The sequence below is a fragment of the Physeter macrocephalus genome, chromosome 14 (genome assembly GCF_002837175.3).
Source record: "Physeter macrocephalus isolate SW-GA chromosome 14, ASM283717v5, whole genome shotgun sequence".
Classification (NCBI taxonomy): Eukaryota; Metazoa; Chordata; class Mammalia; order Artiodactyla; family Physeteridae; genus Physeter; species Physeter macrocephalus.
In genome coordinates this window covers 61,166,955-61,187,387 of record NC_041227.1, presented here as the reverse complement: position 1 = coordinate 61,187,387, position 20,433 = coordinate 61,166,955, and the positions used below count along the sequence as shown (strand labels likewise).

At 43.3% G+C, this 20,433-nt stretch overlaps 1 protein-coding gene across 4 annotated transcripts in view; it reads left to right on the top strand.

Moving 5' to 3' along the window:
* The window catches only part of IQCK (IQ motif containing K), a 128,437-nt gene that overhangs the window by 39,777 nt on the left and 68,227 nt on the right, over positions 1-20,433 (top strand). For 3 of the 4 annotated variants that reach the window (XM_028500173.2, XM_055090925.1, XM_055090926.1), the window contains exons 5-6: positions 2,880-2,932; positions 3,070-3,147. In XM_028500173.2, the coding sequence (XP_028355974.2) occupies positions 2,880-2,932; positions 3,070-3,147 (131 nt within the window). The remainder of the gene's footprint in view (positions 1-2,879; positions 2,933-3,069; positions 3,148-20,433) is intronic. The other variant, XM_028500174.2, reaches the window with a different exon arrangement.

Genomic DNA, 20,433 nt, shown 5'->3' with positions numbered 1-20,433 from the left:
CGAACCCCGTTCCCCTGCATCGGCAGGCGGACGCGCAACCACTGCGCCACCAGGGAAGCCCTTAATTTGGCTATTTCAAAGTAAGGGGGAAAAAGAAAAAAAGAAGAAGAAAATATTTCCCCTAATAAATAAAACATTAGGGGAAGAAAGTGAAGAGAAGTCCAGAATTTATTAGCAATGCCTACTTATAAACGTCCGAATTCTTGTGCTTGAGTTCCTTCTTGCTTTTTTGCTTGAGAGTTGAATGGTGAGGTCATTCATTCACTTACTCACCACTCATTGATCACCTACTCTTTGCCAGGCACTCAAGCACTGGGAACATAAAGAAAAAGAAGACACATCCCCTGTCCTCAGAGAGTTTATAGTTTGATAGAGGAAATGGGCATGTGGGCTGGCAGTTAGGTTACAGTTACATCTGAGGTGCTATGACAGAGGGACACACAGAACTGGTGGTGGCGGGAGGAGCTTACTCTAAACTGAAGAGGGTACGAATGCTCAGAAAGGCTTCCAAGAGGCATCTTTTTTTTTTTAATATAAATTTATTTATTTTATTTATTTTATTTTTGGCTGTGTTGTGCCTTGGTTGCTGCAAGTGGGCTTTCTCTAGTTGCAGAGGGCGGGCTTCTCACTGCGGTGGCTTCTCTTGTTGCAGAGCACAGGTCCTAGGCATGCGGGCTTCAGTAGTTGTGGCGTGCAGTCTCTAGAGTGCAGGCTCAGTAGTTGTAGTGCACGGGCTTAGTTGCTCTGTGGCATGTGGGATCTTCCTGGGCCAGGGCTCGAACCTGTGCACCCTGCATTGGCAGGCAGATTCTTAACCACTGCGCCACCAGGGAAGCCCCCAAGAGGCATCTTGAAAGACAAATGGAGTTAGCCAATGGGAGAAGAAAGGAATAGTAACTAAAACTCTTACTGTTGCAAGCAATAAACAACACAAACTGGCTGAGTAAAAAAAGGAAATATATTGGCTCATGGACCTGAAAGGTCCAAGGGGTTTTGGCTTCAGGCATAGCTGGATCCAGGGTCTAGCACAATGTCATTAGGAATCTGCCATTGGTGTTCTACTCTTCTTCCTTACTAATAGAACCCCAAATTTGTTCACTCTCATTGGAGTTGTTGTGTACTTCAGGAGTGGCTGGGCTTAACTAATTATGATCCAATTTCCAAATAAGGTCACTTTCTGAAGTGTGGGAGGATATGAATTTGGAGCAAAGGGGCTGGGAGGAGACACAGCTCAACCCATTATACCCTGCCTTTCTCTCTTCCCTCTCTCGGATCTCCTGCTGGTACCTCCCAGTGGCTGGACCCAACAACAGAGTAAACGAGCCTGGTTGATATGAACCATAAAATCAGCCTCCTAAGGCACAGAGTGTGGTGGAAAAGGGTACACCTGGAGGGGCAAAGAGAATTTCCAGCCGAGTCTGTCTTGCCTTCATTCCTGGGAAGGATCTCTTCACATGGTAACTAACCAACAACTGGTTCTTAGCCCCTGCTATTTTAACAATATTTATTTATTTATTTAGCTGCCTTGGGTCTTCGTTGCTGTGCACGGGCTTTCTCTAGTTGCGGAGAACAGGGGCTACTCTTCACTGCCGTGCGCGGGCTTCTCGTCGCGGTGACTTCTCTTGTTGTGGAGCATGGGTTCTAGGCGTGTGGGCTTCAGTAGTTGTGGTACACAGACTCAGTAGTTGTGGCTTGCCAGCTGTAGAGCGCAGGCTCAGTAGTCGTGGCACACGGGCTTAGTTGCTCCGCGGCATGTGGGATCTTCCCGGACCAGGGCTTGAACCCGTGTCCCCTGCATTAGCAGGCAGATTCTCAACCACTGCGTCACCAGGGAAGTCCCATAACAATCTTCTAAAAGGAGTTAACTGGTTCTGTTTGGGTTACAAGACACTTTAAATGGGACTAGGAGGCAGGATACCCAGTGCTCCACTCCATTGCTGTTCTGTGAACCTTGTCCCCCATTACTCTAGGACATTCTTTCCCTTGTGGCTTACTAGCTCTCTATCACCTAGGAACTGCATTCAACTTCATGTTATGAAAACTCAAGAACAGTGCCAATAATCCAAATGGAGTTTATTTTTCCTCACGTATCAAGATATCCAGAGTAGGTCAGCTGCAAACTGGTACAGTGGCTTAAAGAAGTCATTAAAGGCCCAGGTTCCTTCTAACCCCCTGCTTTTGGCCTCTTGGCTGGTAGGTGCTGCCCCACTTCCAGCCCCACATCTGTGTTCCAGACTGAAAGAAGTAGAAGGAAACTTCAAAGAAAAGGGCAGCAGAAATCAAGAAAGTAGCACTTGCTCAGAAATCCATGGGACATGCCCATTTCTATCCCAAACAGCAGAACTGTGTCATATGGTTGTCCTTTGCTACATGGGAGGCTGGGAAATGTAGTTTTTCCCCTGGACTGATTGTCATCAGGTTTCTGGTAATAAGGATGAAGTGGAGAGGGGCTGATGGGTGAGCAGCTGGCAGAGTCAGGGCACTGGCCAACGGCACGCAGACCCGAAGTACTGCTGTTCTGAGGATCTGAGTGGACTGGGGGAAAGCAATAAATATATTTACTCTGAATCAAGGTCTAGATTTAAATAAATCCTTCTGAGATAAATCCAAAATGCATGTAATAAGCCTCCTACTATGTGCATTATCTTTTTTTAGTCCCTGCTAATATAGTCAGAGTATATGCTTACCCCAAGATGACTAGAGAAATGTTGTCAGAATTCTTTACATTGCCCGAGTTATTGTCTGTTGTTGTGCTTATAAACCTCACCAAGGACTTATGCATATTTCATCTAACACAAGCAATCAATTAACCCCTCCTCCTTTGTCCAACTTAAACATGGGGTCAAAGAATATAATTTAATTCTCTCTTCTGTCTTTAGAGGAAAAGAACCAAATTCATTGCCTGTGATTTTCTGACCGAATGGTTATACAAGTAAGTTTTTCACGTCTTTGAATATTCCATGACCCTAAGGGTTCAATAGTGTTAATTTGCCAGCAGAATAGCAACAATTGACTTGAATTCTTGCTTATTGTTTTCTTGTTAATCAAAACATATGGCATCCTGACCAGTCAAAATCCAAAGAGGATAGGGGAGACATTCACAGAATTCTTCTCCATTCCATTTGTGGAAGAGTGGCTGAAACTGCAGTAAGTAATGACAAAAGGCTTTGAATAATTTATTCCTAACTTGAAGATTGTGTTAATGATAGTTTCCTCCAATCTATGAGAACTAACTCATGTAATCCATCCAGGACCCTGGATCAGTTATGTATGTGGCTCTTTTCTCTGGTTATTTTTATTCTAGGCTAAGGGCATCCTATCCATGCTGTGATTATTCAAGAAGCACTTCAGAAATAAAATAGAAAACTTAAAAAATTTTCTTATCCTAAGTAATTCATCTCTCCATTCTCTCTTCCTCTCCTCCTAGCCCTAAAGGTCATTATGTCTCAAGAAATACGACTAAACTTTTCTAAATATTACTTTTTAGTTATATGCATCATTTACATTTAAAATATTAGAACATGACAGATGACGTTAATACTCTCTTTGACCGTCATTCTAATCTGAGTTTTCTCTCCTCACAGAATTAATCAGCTTGGTCTATACTGCATCCTTCCGTAGTCTTAAAATTAGTTACTTAATTATATAAAATTAGATTATATCATACAAAAGTAGTAGTATTACTTTATGTGAACTGTTTATCATCAATGATATAGCAATGATAATGATGACCACTAACATTTATTGAGTGCTTGTATCACGGGTCTCAGCATTTAACACTAATGAACTAACTTCATCCTCATAACAATGCTATTACCAGCCCTATTTTGCAGATGAGGAAGTTTATGCATTATCCTGCAACTTGCTTTTATTTGACTCAAATGCATGCTTTTGAGATCTAGCCATGTTGATTCAATTACATCTAATTCATGCCTTTGATAGCTTTATAGCATATGTCATTTCTAGATTTGCATAATTTGTTCATTCATACAATAAATGTTTATTGAGTACTGCTGTATGCCAAACATCATTCTAGGTGCTGGAGATAAAGCAGTGAACAAAGTAGCCAAAACTCCTGACTTAGTGGAGCTTATATTCTGGTGGGGGATGGCAGACAATAAGCAAGTAAGTGCTATAGAGAAAAATAAAGCAGAGAGGGGAGAATATAGAGTATTGACGGGACGTAATTTTATATAGGGTGGTCAGGAAAGACCTCACTTGGAGGATGACTTTTTTTTTTTTTTTTAGTATTTATTTATTTGGCTGCACTGGTTCTTAGTTGTGGCACGTAGGATCTTTGTTGCTGTGTGCCGGATCTTTAGTTGTGGCATGCAGGATCTTTGTTGCCATGTTTGGGATCTTTAGTTGCAGCATGCAGGATTTTTGTTGCCACGTGTAGGATCTTTAGTTATGGCATGCGGGATTGAGTTCCCTGACCAGGGATCGAACCCAGGCCCCCTGCATTGGGAGCGTGGAGTCTTAGCCACTGAACCACCAGGGAAGTCCCTGGAGGATGACATTTAAGCAGTGATCCACAATTTTAAGCCATAAGTGGAAGAAAGACAACTCAATTTAGAGAAAATAATATTTAACTTATTTCTTTGAAAATATTTGCACACCAGCCCTTTGCAAGAACAATGTCAGGAAACCGAGGCACTAAGAAATTAAGTAAGTTTTGTAAAATCCCATATTAAACAGAATAGAAAAAAATGAAATTAGATCCCGAGCCCTCAAATGTCACATCTTTTGCTTAAATCTGCCCTTCTGGGGAATGCCAAGTTGAATAGACCCTTGGCTGACTTTCTCAATTTTGAGAGTTTAAAAGAATTCAGGTATTACCAGTTTTAAAAGTCTGAGACTACCTATACATTGGAAAGAGAACAATATTAGAAAATCTTGCTTCTTATTAAGCTTCTAAGCCTCTGCCTAATTTTGTCCACTATGAAAATGGAATTTATAGATTATAAATGATTAATAAGTGAAAGATTAGCATATTTCTCCAGGTTGAAAATGAAACATTTTCCCACTTACAATAATCAATGAAGGGACTTCCCTGGTGGTGCAGTGGTTAAGACTCTGCGCTCCCAATGCAGGGGCCCTGGGTTCGATCCCTGTTCTGGGAACTAGATCCCACATGCATGCTGCAACTAAGAGTTCACAATCTACAGTAAAGGAGCTCTGGAGCCACAACTAAGGAGCCCACCTGCCGCAACTAAGCCCTGATGCAACCAAACAAGTAAGTAAATAAATAAATATTTTTTAAAAAACCGGTGAAGAAGAGTCTTAAAAATAAGAGAGTTTCTCTAAATAAGAGTTCTCTCAAATCCCTAGTCATTTATCATAAAAATACCTCAATTTAAAATAGTTGCTAACTTCCGCTGGCAGCTCATGTAAATATACTGCAAAGTAGCAATAACAAGCATTTCAGTTGGACTCCACAGGAACATAAACACAAAAGCTCTTGCTTTAACTGGCATTTGTGTTCTCTGCTTCTGTTACCTTTCAAAGAGATGCCCCGAGCATGATAAAAATGTAAATGATACTAATCTAATTTGATGCAATAAGTATTTCTTGAACACCTACCAAATGCAATGCAAAGAGCTTGGTGCTGTGGAGAAAACAGAGATGAATAAAATATGGTTCTGACCCTTGGAGTGAGAGAGATGTGTTTACAAGTAGCTGTAGTTTCTGTAGTGAGTGTTGTAAAACAGATGTTAATAAAGCATGAAAGGGAAATGAGGGTGCACAAGACCATCTATGCCCCACTCCACCACTGGCCTGGAGCCAGTCAGGTTGGGCCAGTGGCCAAGCTGGTTGGTGCCCAGATTTGGTCTTGAAGAGGCAAGAACGCAGGTGCTATATCCTTCTCGAGAATGCTCTTGAACAGGGAGAGCAGAGAGGCAAGTAGTGCAGGAGCCAAGAGACCATCTCTAACCCACGTTTCCCCAAGCCTACTGACATTTATCACCCGGTAAATCTTTGTCGTGAGGAGCTGGCCCGTAGTATGTTTCACAGCATCTCCAGCCTTCCCCCACTCCACATGCTAGTAGCACCCCCTGTGGTCCTCACCATCAAGAATGTCTCCAGATACTGGCAAATGTGGGGAGACAGAAAAATCGCCCCTGGTTGAGAACTTCTGATTGAATCCAGAAGGAAAAGTGAGAGGAAATCTGAGGGGGAAGGGAGAAAAGCTGAGAAAGTTCACGGTGGGTACTGTTATTCTGGTCGTTCGTGTGGATGTGAAGGCATCTGCTGAGAGGGAGGCCCAGGTTCTGGAGGCTTGTGGGGGAGGGGAGGAGGCTGCAACAGCTGCTATGGTGAAACCTATAGGGAATCAACTAGGGATGAGTAGGGATGGCCCAGCTGATGGCCTGAATTTATGATGCATATAAACAGCCTGCTTATGAGATTATTTCCAGCAACCCTGGAAAAGAGGTGGAGAAAACAGATGGTTGGGTAAAATCAGTGTTGAAAACTGGCAAAGCTAATATAGTAAAAGGTCTAGACTAGGCCCAGAGGATTGTCTGAGAGTGGGAAATTTCCTTCTACCCTTCTAGGTTCTTCTGGACGGTATAAGGATCAAATTGACCTGAGACAGATTAACAGGAGAAAATCAAACAAAGGTTTAATAACATGTATACATGGGAGAGGCCCAGGAGAACTGAGTAACTCACCAAAATGTCTGAAACCCTCACCTTAAATACCATCTGCAGTTAAAGACAAAAGAGGATGTTAGGGGCAGGGACCTGAGACTTCAAAGGGGAGGAAGGCAATTGCCATGAAGATGGAAAAGCAAATGTTTGGTAAATAAATATTGGAGGGGCCCTGCAGAGACAGTGGGACAGAGAGTGGACTCTGATCTCTAAGTTTCCCCTCCACACCCAACCCACACTCTTTGCCGATATCTCTAGTGATAACTCTATTCCAGGCACAGGCCCTCCATCTAAATTCTTTTTAGGCAGGTAGGAGGAAGGTCAAAGTTTCTTCCTGAGTCTTTTGGGCCTTGATTGTTTTCAGCTTGAGCTAATCCACATGGCAAAGAGACATTTTGGGCGGCAAATTTTGTTCCCCTACAGGATCTTAAGTACATGGAAAAGCATTGTTAACTTTTCTAAGAATGGTGTCTTACATTTTTCTCATAAATTACTATATTTTCTGAGTTGTGTTAATGATTTAACAACCAATTTTCAAAAGGAGACAGAAACACTACATTACGTGTTCACACTGGAAGTAAGAAACATAACCAAACTCGGAAGCACTAAAATGGGGATGGTAGGGTCCATACAGTTTTTGAAATTTCAGTGGATCTTGTTTGGATCCTGATTCAAAGAAACAAACTAAAAAGAAAAATTAGGAGGCAACTGGAAATTTGAACACCTAGTAAATAATTGATGATATAAAGCATTATTGTTATTTTATTTAAGGTTTGATAATGATTTCATATTCACAATAAAAAGTTATTGCTTTTTAGAGAAACATGCTGAAATATTTATGAGTGAAATATGAAATCATATGATGTCAATGGATAAGGCTGGGGGAAGTTACATTGAGTGACTGACATGGAGAACAGTATAAATGAAGCTGGATGGTGAACTGGGTTCATTGTTTTTCTGCCTACTTTTTTATATCTTTGAAATTTTCCATAATAAAACATTAAAAGGAAAAGAAACAGTAAGATGTTTCAAAGCTCCTCTTGATCAGCTGATTGAATAGCGGATAGGCTGTGAGCAAGGAGGAATCTATTGACTGGAGGTGAACTGGGAGGGCTGTGGGCTGTTCTCCGTGGGTGATGCTGGAGTGACAGGCAGTGGAGGAGACTGAGTTTTTTTTGTTTGTTTGTTTGTTTTGTTTGTTTTTTTGTGGTATGCGGGCCTCCCTCTGTCGTGGCCTCTCCCGTTGCGGAGCACAGGCTCCGGACGCGCAGACTCCGGACGCACAGGCTCAGCGGCCATGGCTCACGGGCCCAGCCGCTCCACGGCATGTGGGATCCTCCCAGACCGGGGCGCGAACCCGGTTCCCCTGCATCGGCAGGCGGACACGCAACCACTGCGCCACCAGGGAAGCCCCGAGACTGAATTTTCACATGATGCTGAGAGGCTCAAATGACATGGAAGGAAAAGGGCCCTGGGGTGTGGCGGGGAGAGTGACAGGTGTGGGCCCAAGTGAGAAGCCTCATGGTGCTGGGGAGGTCTCTGTTACCCCGGTTGAGACCCGGCTCTGAACCGGCACAGCTCACCAGCCAGTCCCCTCTCATATCAGCCTCATTCTCCCTCCCCACCCCGCTCCAGTGCCAAACCCAATTCTCCCCAGTGGCAATGAGGAGGATTAATATGGCCAGAGCCGTGGGCTTGCCCTAAGAGCAAGGCTCCAGTAACCTCAGAGCTCCTGGGGAACAAGGAAATGGCTTTCTAGGTCAGGTCAGCGTAGTAAATCTTTTAGGCTTGGCAGGACACGTGCGGTCTCTGTCGCAACTACTCAACTCCATAGTTGTCCATAGACAACACATGACAAAGGGCCGTGGCTGTGTTCCAGTACCACTCTACTTGCAGTGGGAGGTGATGGGCCAGATTTGACCAATGGGCTCTAGTTTGCTGAGCCCTGTTCTAGATGGACACCAATAACCCAAGTCATAGTCTCACATAAGGGCAAAATACAATATAAATAGAAGTGAGTGGGTGGGAAAGATGAAAGGACAGAGAAGGCTATGATGAGATCAGGAATTTGGGAAGATGAGATGTGACAGTCTTTCAGGGACAACCCATTCTAAGATGTGACTGTCACGAAGGAAGAAGGGGGTCATGGGATCACATGGACTCGAGACCATGGTGTTGGAGGTGTCATCAGTATGAATAATGAAGTATCTGAGAGGCTTGTGGGGGTGGGTTGAAGAAGATGACGCAAGTCAAATCCCGGAGCTGTCAAGGGAGGTGTAAGAATGTCCTGGACGTCAAAGTGGAGGTAGTGCGGTGTAGGGGTTAGGAACCTGGGCTCTGGAATCACAGCTCTGCATGCTAAACCACGCTCTACTCCTTTTGGCTGTGTGGCTCAGCACAGATGACTTAAGCTCTCAGAGCCTCAGTTTTTCCATCTGTGAAATGGTCTTTCATCTAAACAAAGCTAGTTCCTTACCTAAGAGGAATTATGGTGCCAGTTTTAAGGGAATACATTTTTTCCCACTACTGATACATATACATATATAAATGGGTGTGTTTCAGCTATTAAAGGGAGTTATTTTTAATCTATTTGTTCATCTATTCAGCTAATATTTATTACCTGCTTAAATGTGCTCTAAAATCATGGAACAGACATATTCATAAGCTGGCTGACTGCCATTTACTGGATGCCTACTACATGCCATGGAACCATGACACAAACATGGTCCTTGTCTTCACGAACAGAAAGTTGGGTTTTTTATAAAATTTATTTTATTTATTTATTTTTGGCTGCATTGGGTCTTCATTGCTGCACGCGGGCTTTCTCTAGTTGCGGTGAGTGGGGGCTACTCTTTGTTGCTGTGCGTGGGCTTCTCATTGCAGTGACTTCTGTTGTTGCAGAGCACAGGCTCTAGGCACGCGGTCTTCAGTAGTTGTAGCACACGGTCTCAGTAGTTGTGGCTCGTGGCTCTAGAGCTCAGGCTCAGTAGTTGTGGCGCACCAGCTTCGTTGCTCCGCGGCACGTGTGATCTTCCCGGACCAGGGCTTGAAGCCATGTCCCCTGCATTGGCAGGCGGATTCCTAACCACTGCGCCACCAGGGAAGCCCAACAGACAGATTTTGTATATAGTTGGATTGCAGTGTATATGGACTTATTTATGCTAGTTCAATGTTGTGCTCTTGGGGGAAGGAGAAAGAGAAAGAGAGAGAGAGAAATAAAATTTTTTTAAATGCAGGCAATTCCCCCTGAATTGTACACTGGAGGTGAAGCATAAAATGGGACACATGACTCAGCTCTTTCCTTAATTGTCTTCAGTTTTATGTGACACTCACAACATGAGCAGCCCATAAGGGAACTGTTTCCTTCTGTCTGTCTGTCTGTCTACCTACATGACCTACCTAACTACCTACCTACCAACCAAGCATTTATATAGTGTTTACTCAGGTACTGTTCTGAACAATTTATAAATATTACCTAATTTAACTCCCATAACAACCCTACAAAGTAGGAACTATTATTTCCCCATTGGGTTAATCAGGCTAGCCTAGACTAGGCTGCAGTTATAAACAATAGCAAAATACTCAATAACAGCTGATTTCTTATACAAAGACTGATACAGTTTGGACAGTCTTCTTATAAATTATAGCTATTTGGAACCTGTCATTTTTGAAGTCACTGAAGCAAAAGAAGAAAAGAATGGAGGAGGCACCCTAGTTCTTAATCTTCTCACCTCTTCTCACAGAGCCTGGCCCCAAAACAACCGCAAGGGAGGCTGAGATATGTGAGGGAACACTGGATAGTCCATGGGTTATAGCTGTGCCGGCCATAGCCATATCTCAGAGAAAGAGCTGAGGCACAGAGGTGTAAGTTTTTTGCCCAAGGTCACAAGCTAGTGAACAGCAGGTGCAGGATTTGAACCAGGCAGCCTGGCTCCAGGGTCCGAGCTGGTAAGAGCATAATGAATTACTTCACTCTTCTGCCTCGCCTATCACTCAGAGTGATCTGTACTAAGACTGGGAGAAAATCTGGCTACCTGAGACCGTTGAAAGATGCTATGTCTTTATATGGGTAATTTAAGGTGTGTCAAGGGGAAATTTTGGCTAAATGTGAGTTTCATCTTATGTGCTCATTTTAGAGTCAGCTCCTGTGTCAGATGCCACTCCTTTGTATATTATGCGTACTAGCATTTATTGCCTCAAATAATCTTATCTACCAGCCTGGGGAGCCATCCAAAATAAGAGTTTAGGTTTATTTTAATGTTCTTGGTAAGACAAGTTCTACCAGGTCCAGCTGTCTTTGCTGCTCGATGTCATCATATTATCAGATCACAGCTCGTAGGTTGTGATCATTTGTCATGGGCAGCTGCCGATTGCTTATCACATAAATGATGGGTCCTTCTCCCACAGGTCTCACGGCATGTGAGATCCTCCCGGACCGGGGCATGAACCCGCGTCCCCTGCATCGGCAGGCGGACTCTCAACCACTGCGCCACCAGGGAAGCCCAAGGAATGCATTTTTATGTAGCTATTTTATATAAACATGGATAGCCTTTAAAAAATTCCGTTAGGTTTATAAAAATAATTAAGATTTATCATATATAAAATATACATATTTGTTGAATAAACTACACAGTGAAAAGGAAAGGTTTTAAATCAAGGATCATCATAGAATTAACTAACTCTAGCTCTAAGGTCTTTCAAAAGGATGTTTCACTCCAAATGGCAGGAACATGGCTTTTATTTTCTCCTCTATATATATATATATATATATATATATTTTTTTTTTTTTTTTTTTTTCTGCGGCCTCTCCCGTTGCGGAGCACAGGCTCCGGACGCGCAGGCTCAGCGGCCATGGCTCGCGGGCCCAGCCGCTCCGCGGCATGTGGGATCCTCCCAGACCGGGGCGCGAACCCGGTTCCCCTGCATCAGCAGGCGGACGCGCAACCACTGCGCCACCAGGGAAGCCCCTCCTCTATATTATTTTGTAGCTTTCATATTGTCTATAGAGTTACTTTAAAAATTAAAAACAATTGCAAAATGAAAGGGTATTTATTCTATTTCCTTCTCCATTTTCTTGCTTTCTGTATTAGACATTTATGTTTTTTCCAGCCCTGCACTGATTTCCCCCTTCTTCTGGTTACAGTACACCCTATGTTTTTGGAAGGATCACCCCTCTCCCATTTTCCGTTCAAGCAGAAAGTGAGCTGATTCCACCTCTGGCTCTGGGCTGAGTATGTGACCCAGGCCTGGCCAATCAGAGCAGTGAATCCCCCTGACAACTGTGCTTGCTCCCAAATCGGTTAAGTCAGAGATAACCCCAAGATTTTTCAAGAAGCAACCAGGAAAACTTTTCTGTCTTTTCCTCTAGACTTAGAACTTTGAGGTTATAAGCCTCGAGCTGCTGAGGGCAATCCTCTAAAGAGATTGTGCCTGGGATAACAGCAGAACTGAGAGGTGGCCAGAGCCTGAGTCCCTATGGCATTGTTTTGAATCTCTCTACCTGACCATGTTAGGCATGTTAGCCAACTCTACCCCTATTAGTTAAGTGAACCAATAAATACCTTTTTTTCTTTTTCTTTTTCAATAAATACATTTTTTCTTTTTTTGCTTACACCAGTTTGAGTTAGGTGGATGATACTTGCCAATGAAAGAGCCCTGGTATGTTTTCCTACATGATACTTACCCAACTACCCTCCAATATTCTGTGTTAGTCAGCTTTCTCTAGGTTTTGCTGCAGTAACAAACAGCTCTGAAATCTCAGTGCCTTATAACAACAAAGATTTATACTTCACCCCGTTTAATGTTGGCTGTGTGTGACATCTGGCTCTGCTCCATGTCTCTTCTCATTCTGGGACCCAGGAGGGAGGAGCGTCACCATTTCTCAGTCTCACAGCAGAGGGAGACGAGCTCAACAGCCAACCCGTGCAAACAGTACTTCAGCTCACACTTCATTGCTCAATACAAGGCCCATGGCCAAGCTCAATATTACTACGGGGAAGTTGACACCACCCACAGGCAGAAACCGCATGCGAATGACAAAGAGCAGGGACGCATGATTCTCTTATAGGTAAAGGAGTGATAGTTTGGAGCAGTAATATAATCTGCGCATGTTCTAATCAGAGCTTAAGGAGGGGGTCTTCTTCCCCACCTTTCAGCAGCGGTGGCTTACTCATATCTCCTGTTGGCCTTACTCCTATTTATGAATCCAGCACTGTCCTCTTTTGTTGTGTATAGTCCTGACTTAACCAGCCAGTCAGAAGCAGTGAAATTATTTGCTATCATATTAAGAACAGGAAACATTTAGCTTTTTATTTTGACCAAAAAGTATTCATCCAATTTGTTTGCAAAAATAAATCACTGAATAAACACAAGGAGCAAAAGTGCACTGCTGCCTATCTGGTCCCGTGGCCCAGGGGAGAAGGCTCATGAAAGACATCATTAAAACTGAGACCTTCAATGAAACAAAGATTGTGTTTTAGAAGAGAAAAGAAAAGGTTGTTTTGGGCAAAATGTCTTTTCAGCTAAGTTCTACCATTAGATAAAAGACGAGAAAAGAAGAGAAAAGAAAAATCCACGATACTTTCAGGTCAGTGAAAGGTATCTTATGACCAAAACCTGAGGTGAGAATAGAAGTGTCACTGTGCCGTTTGAGGACAAGTGCCAGCGGTCAGATTTTCTGCGCTGAGCTTGACAGTGGGCCCCAAAACGCTTGTGCCTTCAAAACAGCACAGGAAATGGCATACATTCTGCACTAAAGATCAGAGTTGGATGGTAGCCTGGCAGAAAATTTGCTGTCATGCCCTGTTGCAAGGAAAAATATCCTTTCAATTCATTTTGTCTTATAGAAGATTTCTGTCTCAGTAATTCGAAAGGCCAGAGTCTCGTGAGGATAATAAATCGTCTTTGCTCTTTATGTTAACTTTCGTCTTTAGACAGGAAGGAAAGAGACCTGTTTCCTGAATTCAGGACACGCTGGGGTGCATAAATCCTCTGAGTGCCTCCTTCTGCTGGAGGTTTTTGTGTGGTGGCCCTTTCTCTGGGGCACACGGTACTGCTTGCTCCCCTTCTTCCTGTTGTTTTTAGGTGACTCTTTGGGAACGAGCTCGGGGAGCCTGTGTCAGGCAGCATGGCAGACACATCTGGGCTCCAGTCTTAGCTCTGCCATTTATGAGTTGGAGTACTACTTTCCTATGCTGTTTAACAAATTACCACAACCATGGTGGCTTAAAACAACACAGATCTATGCTTTTATAGTTCTGGAGGCTAGAAGTCCAAAATCAGTTTCACAGGGCTCAAGTCTCAGTGTTGACAAGGCTGGTTCCTTCTGGAGACTCTAGGGGAATATTTGTTTCTTGCCTTTTCTGGTATCTGGAGGCTACCTGCATTCTGGAGGGCTTGTGACCCCTTTCTTGCATCACTCTGACCTCTTGCTTCTGTTGTCACATGACCTGCTTCTGAAGTAGTATCTCCCTCTCATAAGGACCCTTGTGATTATATCATTGGGCCCACCTGTGATAATCCAGGATAATCTCAAGACCATTCATTTAATCACATCTACAAAGCCTCTTTTGCCGTATAAGGGAATATATATATATACATTCACAGAGTCTGGGGATTGGTCCTCTTTTGCCATATAAGGGAATATATATGTATATATACACATATATGTGTGTGTGTGTGTGTGTGTGTATATATATATATATATATATATATATATATATATATATATACATACATTCACAGAGTCTGGGGATTGGTCCATTATGCAGCCAACATAATGTATAACGTTGGGTAACCTGGAACTAATCCCTTCACATCCCTGAATCTTGCTCCTCTCTTCTGTACCATGGGGATGGTGATAATACCTACATCGTAGGGTTGCTGTGACAGTTAAAGATGGTATCAGAGTTTTTTGTTACAAGCAACAGAAATTTAAAGGCTGCTTAAGAAAAATGGTATATATTGGAAGTAAAAAGATAACTCACAGACATAAAGGAAAAGGTAAGGACCTGGCCTTAGAAGCAGGTATAGGGACCCAGGGAGCACAGACCCCCCTCTCGTCTTTGCCAGTCCACTCAAGATTCCTCTTCCAGGGAAAGGGCATCTGCTTGGCTAAGCTTGGGTTTCTGAGGCACACCTTGGCCAGGAGAGGGCAAGGCACTGTGACCCACATTCCCCCTGCTACAGGGAGGGGGAGCTGTCAAAGCAAAATCTGAGGGCTGATACCACAAAAAGGGGGAGGGTATGATAGGCAGATAAAAATGAAAGATACTCACTGCAGAGGGCTCAAAGTAGGTATTCAAAGAATGATAGCTATTATTTTATCCTTAATCTTAAGAGAGTAGTAACCACTGCTTTGGCAAGATGAAACATGGGTAGCCGAGTGACCAAGCAAGAGAAAGACAGAATATCTTCATTTAACCTCAGCTCTGCCACTGATGAATTCTGACATTAAGGAAAGTCCTCTATTTCCTTATCTATAATCATATTTATTCATTCAAAAATATTTATTGAGTGCCTACTTTTTTCCAGGCATGTTTCTAGTACCATAGAGTAGAGAACAAAAGAGAGAAAGTCTTGGCCCCTGTGGAATTTACATTGTAAAGACAGACAATAACCAAATTAACAAAGAAACAAATTAACCAAATTAACAAACATCATACATTGTATGATGTAAAGAAGGCTCAAGTGCTTTGAAGAAAAATAAAGCAGAGTAAAGTGGATTAGAGTCACAGGCCTAGGGTGAGAGGTGCTAGCGTTTTAGCCAGAGAAGCCGGGGAAGGCTCACGTTTGCACAGAGGGTTGAATGACATGCAGAGGGTCCATCCCTGTGAAGATCGGAAACAAGAGTGTTCCAGGCAGAGGGAACAGCTACTGCGAAGGCCCTGAGACGGGAGCAAACTTGGCCGATGAGGCAAGAAGAGATGAGGGAGGGTGAGAGGGTGTCAGGAAAGGAAGCCAGAGAGGCTGGTGAGGCTGCTCCCACCTTGAGTGGGGCCTTGGATGCCATGATAAAGAGTTTGGATTTTTCTTTTTTTCTTTTGAGCGTGATAGGAAACTATTGGAGAGTTTTGAGCAGAAGAGCGAGGTAATCCAATGTATCTTTTAAAAAGATCACTCTGGCAGCTGGAGGGGAGTTGGCTGAAGTCAGCGCTAATAGTGCAAGCAGAGAGGCCAGTGAGCAGGCGACTGCCTGCAGATGATGGTGGCTTGCAGTGGAGAAGGTGAGAAGAGGTTGGATTTGGGATCTGTCTTGATGCTGGATGTGGGGTGACAGAGAGCTAAGGCAAGGCTGACTTGGAGGTTTCAGGCCTGAGCAAGTGGCTGAATGGGCAGCCATTTACTGAAATGGATTGGGGAAAATTAGAATTAGGTTTTAAAATTTAATGGGTATACTGAAGAATCACAACTTACTGGGAATAAAAATATGAAAATCTTTTTCCTCTTTCTTCTCCAGTAACTGCATCACTATATTACACTGAATCTCTCTTCCATCTGAGAAGTAGCCCTTTAATAACTTTGTGACCAAATTCCGTAACTTCCTCGTCACTGTTTTTAGATAGTCTGATTTCACTGTTTGGATTCATCTTATTTTAAATCCTTAGTCTTCAGTCTCATCCGGGATGCAAAACTCATCTTCCCCCATTCCCCAGCTCTAGCCACAACTGTCTATGATTCAGGGGTCCCTGACCTTGGAAGGCAGGGAAATTACTTCTTTATTTTCACTAGTCTCTAACTGAAATTTGGCCTCTCTTTTAATTATGAATGTGGGAAACAAACCTCAGTAGTATCCACAGTAACTGTACCTTTGTTACTGATAGCAACCATCAGATGTTTTTACATCCCGTTATAGTTGTTGCACTGATCTTGAAATATCATTTACACTTGTCTCTTCTTTCAAATTACAGTAGTTAATTGAACTGCCATTAGCTCTTCTTATTTACTGTATGATTTAGAAGCACATATATTACTTTATCACCAACAGTTTAAAAAAATATTTTGATAACTGTATTTCAATATAATTGGTTTACTTTGAAATCTTATGTACTTACTTTTTTAAAAAAAATAAATTTATTTATTTATTTATTTATTTTTGGCTGCATTGCGTCTTCGTTGCTGTGCGTGGGCTTTCTCTGGTTGCGGCGAGCGGGGGCTACTCTTTGTTGCGGTGTGTGGGCTTCTCATTGCCGTGGCTTCTCTTGTGGAGCACGGGCTCCGGCGCACGGGCTCCGTAGTTGTGGTGCACAAGCTCAGTAGTTGTGGCTCGTGGGCTCTAGAGCACAGGCTCAGTAGTTGTGGCACACGGGCTTAGTTGCTCCGTGGCATGTGGGATCTTCCCGGACCAGGGCTCGAACCCATGTCCCCTGCATTGGCAGGTGGATTCTTAACCACTGCGCCACCAGGGAAGTCCCTTATGTACTTACTTTTTATTTTTTTTGTACTTACTTTTATATTTAAAAAAATATTATTCAGAGAAGGAATCCAAATTGCCAAGGTGAAAAGGGATTATGGCACAAAAGAAGTTAAGATCCCCTGTGAGAGGTTTGGAAGGGGTTAGGAAGGAGGCGTGCTCTTCCCATACACCCCTGGAGTGGGAAGAAAGACAGTGGGGAGGAGGCAGGTCTCCTTAAGCCACATTAGAGAAAACATGTACTCAGTCACAAAGAGACTAAATAACAGAGCAATCTGGGCATATTTGTCAAACAGCAGCAAGTAGCACAGCCCTGGTTTTTAAGATGGTTATACCTGCAGTCCAGGGGTGAACACGAGGTCTTGCAGCTTGTTGTTTAGGGAACACTGTTAACTGGACCCATATGCAGCTTCCGGTGATGGGGCTGGTAAAACAGGACTTGACTCTGTGTTTATCTAGGGGAGTGATTCAGCCTGATGCCAGGGTAATAACTGCTTGCTGGTCTCCCAGAGTGGAGTTGGTGAGGGGGTGAAGCGAGCTCACATTCTGGTAACCATGATTTTTAAATGTGCTTTAGGCTGTTAGAGATGAATGCAGCTGGCTCCTCCTTACTGGTTTTCGGAGCTATTCCTTGCGTAATGGAAGGCTGGAATTGAAAGAATCCTAGGAGATTCCGTCCTAATGGCTAGTCTGGAAGTCCCATTCCAGATAACCTCTACTGTACTTCTTCCAAATATTTGAAGTTCATTACTCAAGACTGTGATGCCTCCAGCACAGAATGTTTGGGAAACCAGTTAAGGCTGAGGGCAGGGACTGGATAATTGCTTTTGCTGAATACGATGAGTAGAGGTTATCAAATACCAGCCTCATGAATTGGTGAAAGGCTTTATGAATGATGGTTGATTGAGGGCCTGTGTCATTTTGTAAATGGCTTTGCATCTGGGTTGTGCTTTCATGTTACAAGAAAACAACTTAATCTTTTACCTAATGAAAATTGGAAAAAAATTGGATTTCAAGATTCAGTTTTCAATATTAAGCAAGCCTTTCCCTTTTCTGCTTTATTCTTCGTAAATGTCATTTCAGATGGTAACTTTTGTCTTAGAACTGAATGGAGAAATTAATAAAGACTAACTTCTCAGCGTCTCTTATGTATTTTGTAAGTATGCTGTAGCTTCTTTAGGTCTTGAAATCTTTTACTGAGCATCCAAAAATGGGGGAAGAATTGCCTGTGTGTGTGTGCACATTTATACCTACACGTGTATACAGTCAGAAGAATAAACTCCTGTTCCTTCTCAGAATTATAGCAGCAATTGTTGTGATTCAAATAGATTTTTTTTTTTTTAAAGAAGATGTTGGGGGTAGGAGTTTATTAATTTATTTATTTTTGCTGTGTTGGGTCTTCGTTTCTGTGTGAGGGCTTTCTCTAGTTGTGGCAAGCGGGGGCCACTCTTCATCGCGGTGCGCGGGTCTCTCACTATCGCGGCCTCTCTTGTTGCGGAGCACAGGCTCCAGACGCGCAGGCTCAGTAGTTGTGGCTCACGGGCCCAGTTGCTCCGCGGCATGTGGGATCCTCCCAGACCAGGGCTCGAACCCGTGTCCCCTGCATTAGCAGGCAGATTCTCAACCACTGCGCCACTAGGGAAGCCCTCAGATAGATTTAATTCATGTTTGAGAAAAAGAAGGAGGACATGACAAATGAGCACTAAGAACAGGACAGTTCTTGGAAACACTCAGCAGTACTGTTTTGTCCATTGAAATGCTCAAACCTATTTGCTCTGGGGACCTCCAATTTAAGCCTTAGGGAGCCTCAGCTGCCTTCTCCTGTGACTGACGCTTTCGTTTCCCCTCCCCCCCCCAGTTCCCCCATGATGAGCAGTCGCCTCTACTCAATCTCAATTTTTATTTGACCTGAAGCCAGTTGCACTGATTCCAAAAGAGAGAAAAGGGGCTGGCATAGCTTCTATCCTTTCAAGTTGACCTGCTGAAATGATTGATAATTCCCAGGAACTACTCTCCGAAGATCAAGTCCTTTTCATTTGGCCTGATTTACACTGGCTTTCTCATACTTATTCTTGCTTTGGAAACTAGACAGCGCCCCATTATTTAGCCATGAAAGCAAGGATGTCACTAAAGGTGGCCTCATATTACTGCTTAAAGGCCTATTAGAAATCTCATTTCGCTTTTTGGAGATGTCATTGTGATGCAAAGCGGTTCAGGGTTTCATTACCGCTGGAAGCCCTTTGTTGGGCTCGCCTAGCCTGTTGTGTCCCCAGATTTGCCATTCTCCTTTCCTACTGCTATTCCAAAATGGGAGTACTGATACTTTGAGGATTTCATGACATCGGTACAGAAAAACGTACTTAAAACAGGAAAATTGTAGCTGAACAGAAAGGCGCCATCAAATCTCCCCTCAGATACAAGTGACAAACTCCACTTCGTTCTGCTGTCCTGACATCGGATTTCCCTGTGGAACTTCAGGCAAATGAATACCTGCCAAGTTATTACCGTAGGGATTAATCAGGACGGCATTTTCTATGATTACGGCTTTTCCCCCCTCATTTTTATCTTCTAGGCAAATGGCTGTGTTTTCCTCTATTGAACACTCACAGCTGCTAGACCCTGAATTCCATATGAGTGACCTTGTGAGTTGCCCTCCTCTTCTCCGTGGGCCACTCCCTGTGTTTCCTTGGCAGTTTGCATTCTTAGCAGGAAATAGTCAGTGACCTTGAGCGACCCGCTTCACCCCTCTATGCCTGAGTTTCTTCACTCTAAAAGGACAACAACAGCTCATTATTAATGTCATGAGGATTTAATGAAACACTGTGTGGAAAGAGCTTAGTATACTGAGCTAGGCAGAGGCTCATCCCACAAAGATTTACTGAGTGTCTGCTATGTGCCAGACGTTGTCCCAAGTGCTGGAAATGCCAAGAGGAGCAAACACAGGCCCAGTCTCTGCCCTCATGGAGCTTGCAGTCTAGTTGAGGATTTGGGTGTTCTTTAGATAATCACACAGATTTATATCTCCAAATTGGGCCAAGGACTAGGAAGGAAAATTACACAGAGCGCCAATGGCCCTGATCTAATCAAAGGACATCATTCTGTAACATTTGAGTGGAGATCAGAAGAAATAATAAGAGTGAACTGTTGGTGGGAATGTAAATTGATACAGCCACTATGGAGAACACTGTGGAGGTTCCTTAAAAAACTCAAAATAGAATTACCATATGACCCAGCAATCCCACTAGTGGGCATATACCCAGAGAAAACCATAATTCAAAAAGACACATGCACCCCAATGTTCATTGCAGCACTATTTACAATAGCCAGGTCATGGAAGCAACCTAAATGCCCATTGACAGACGAATGGAT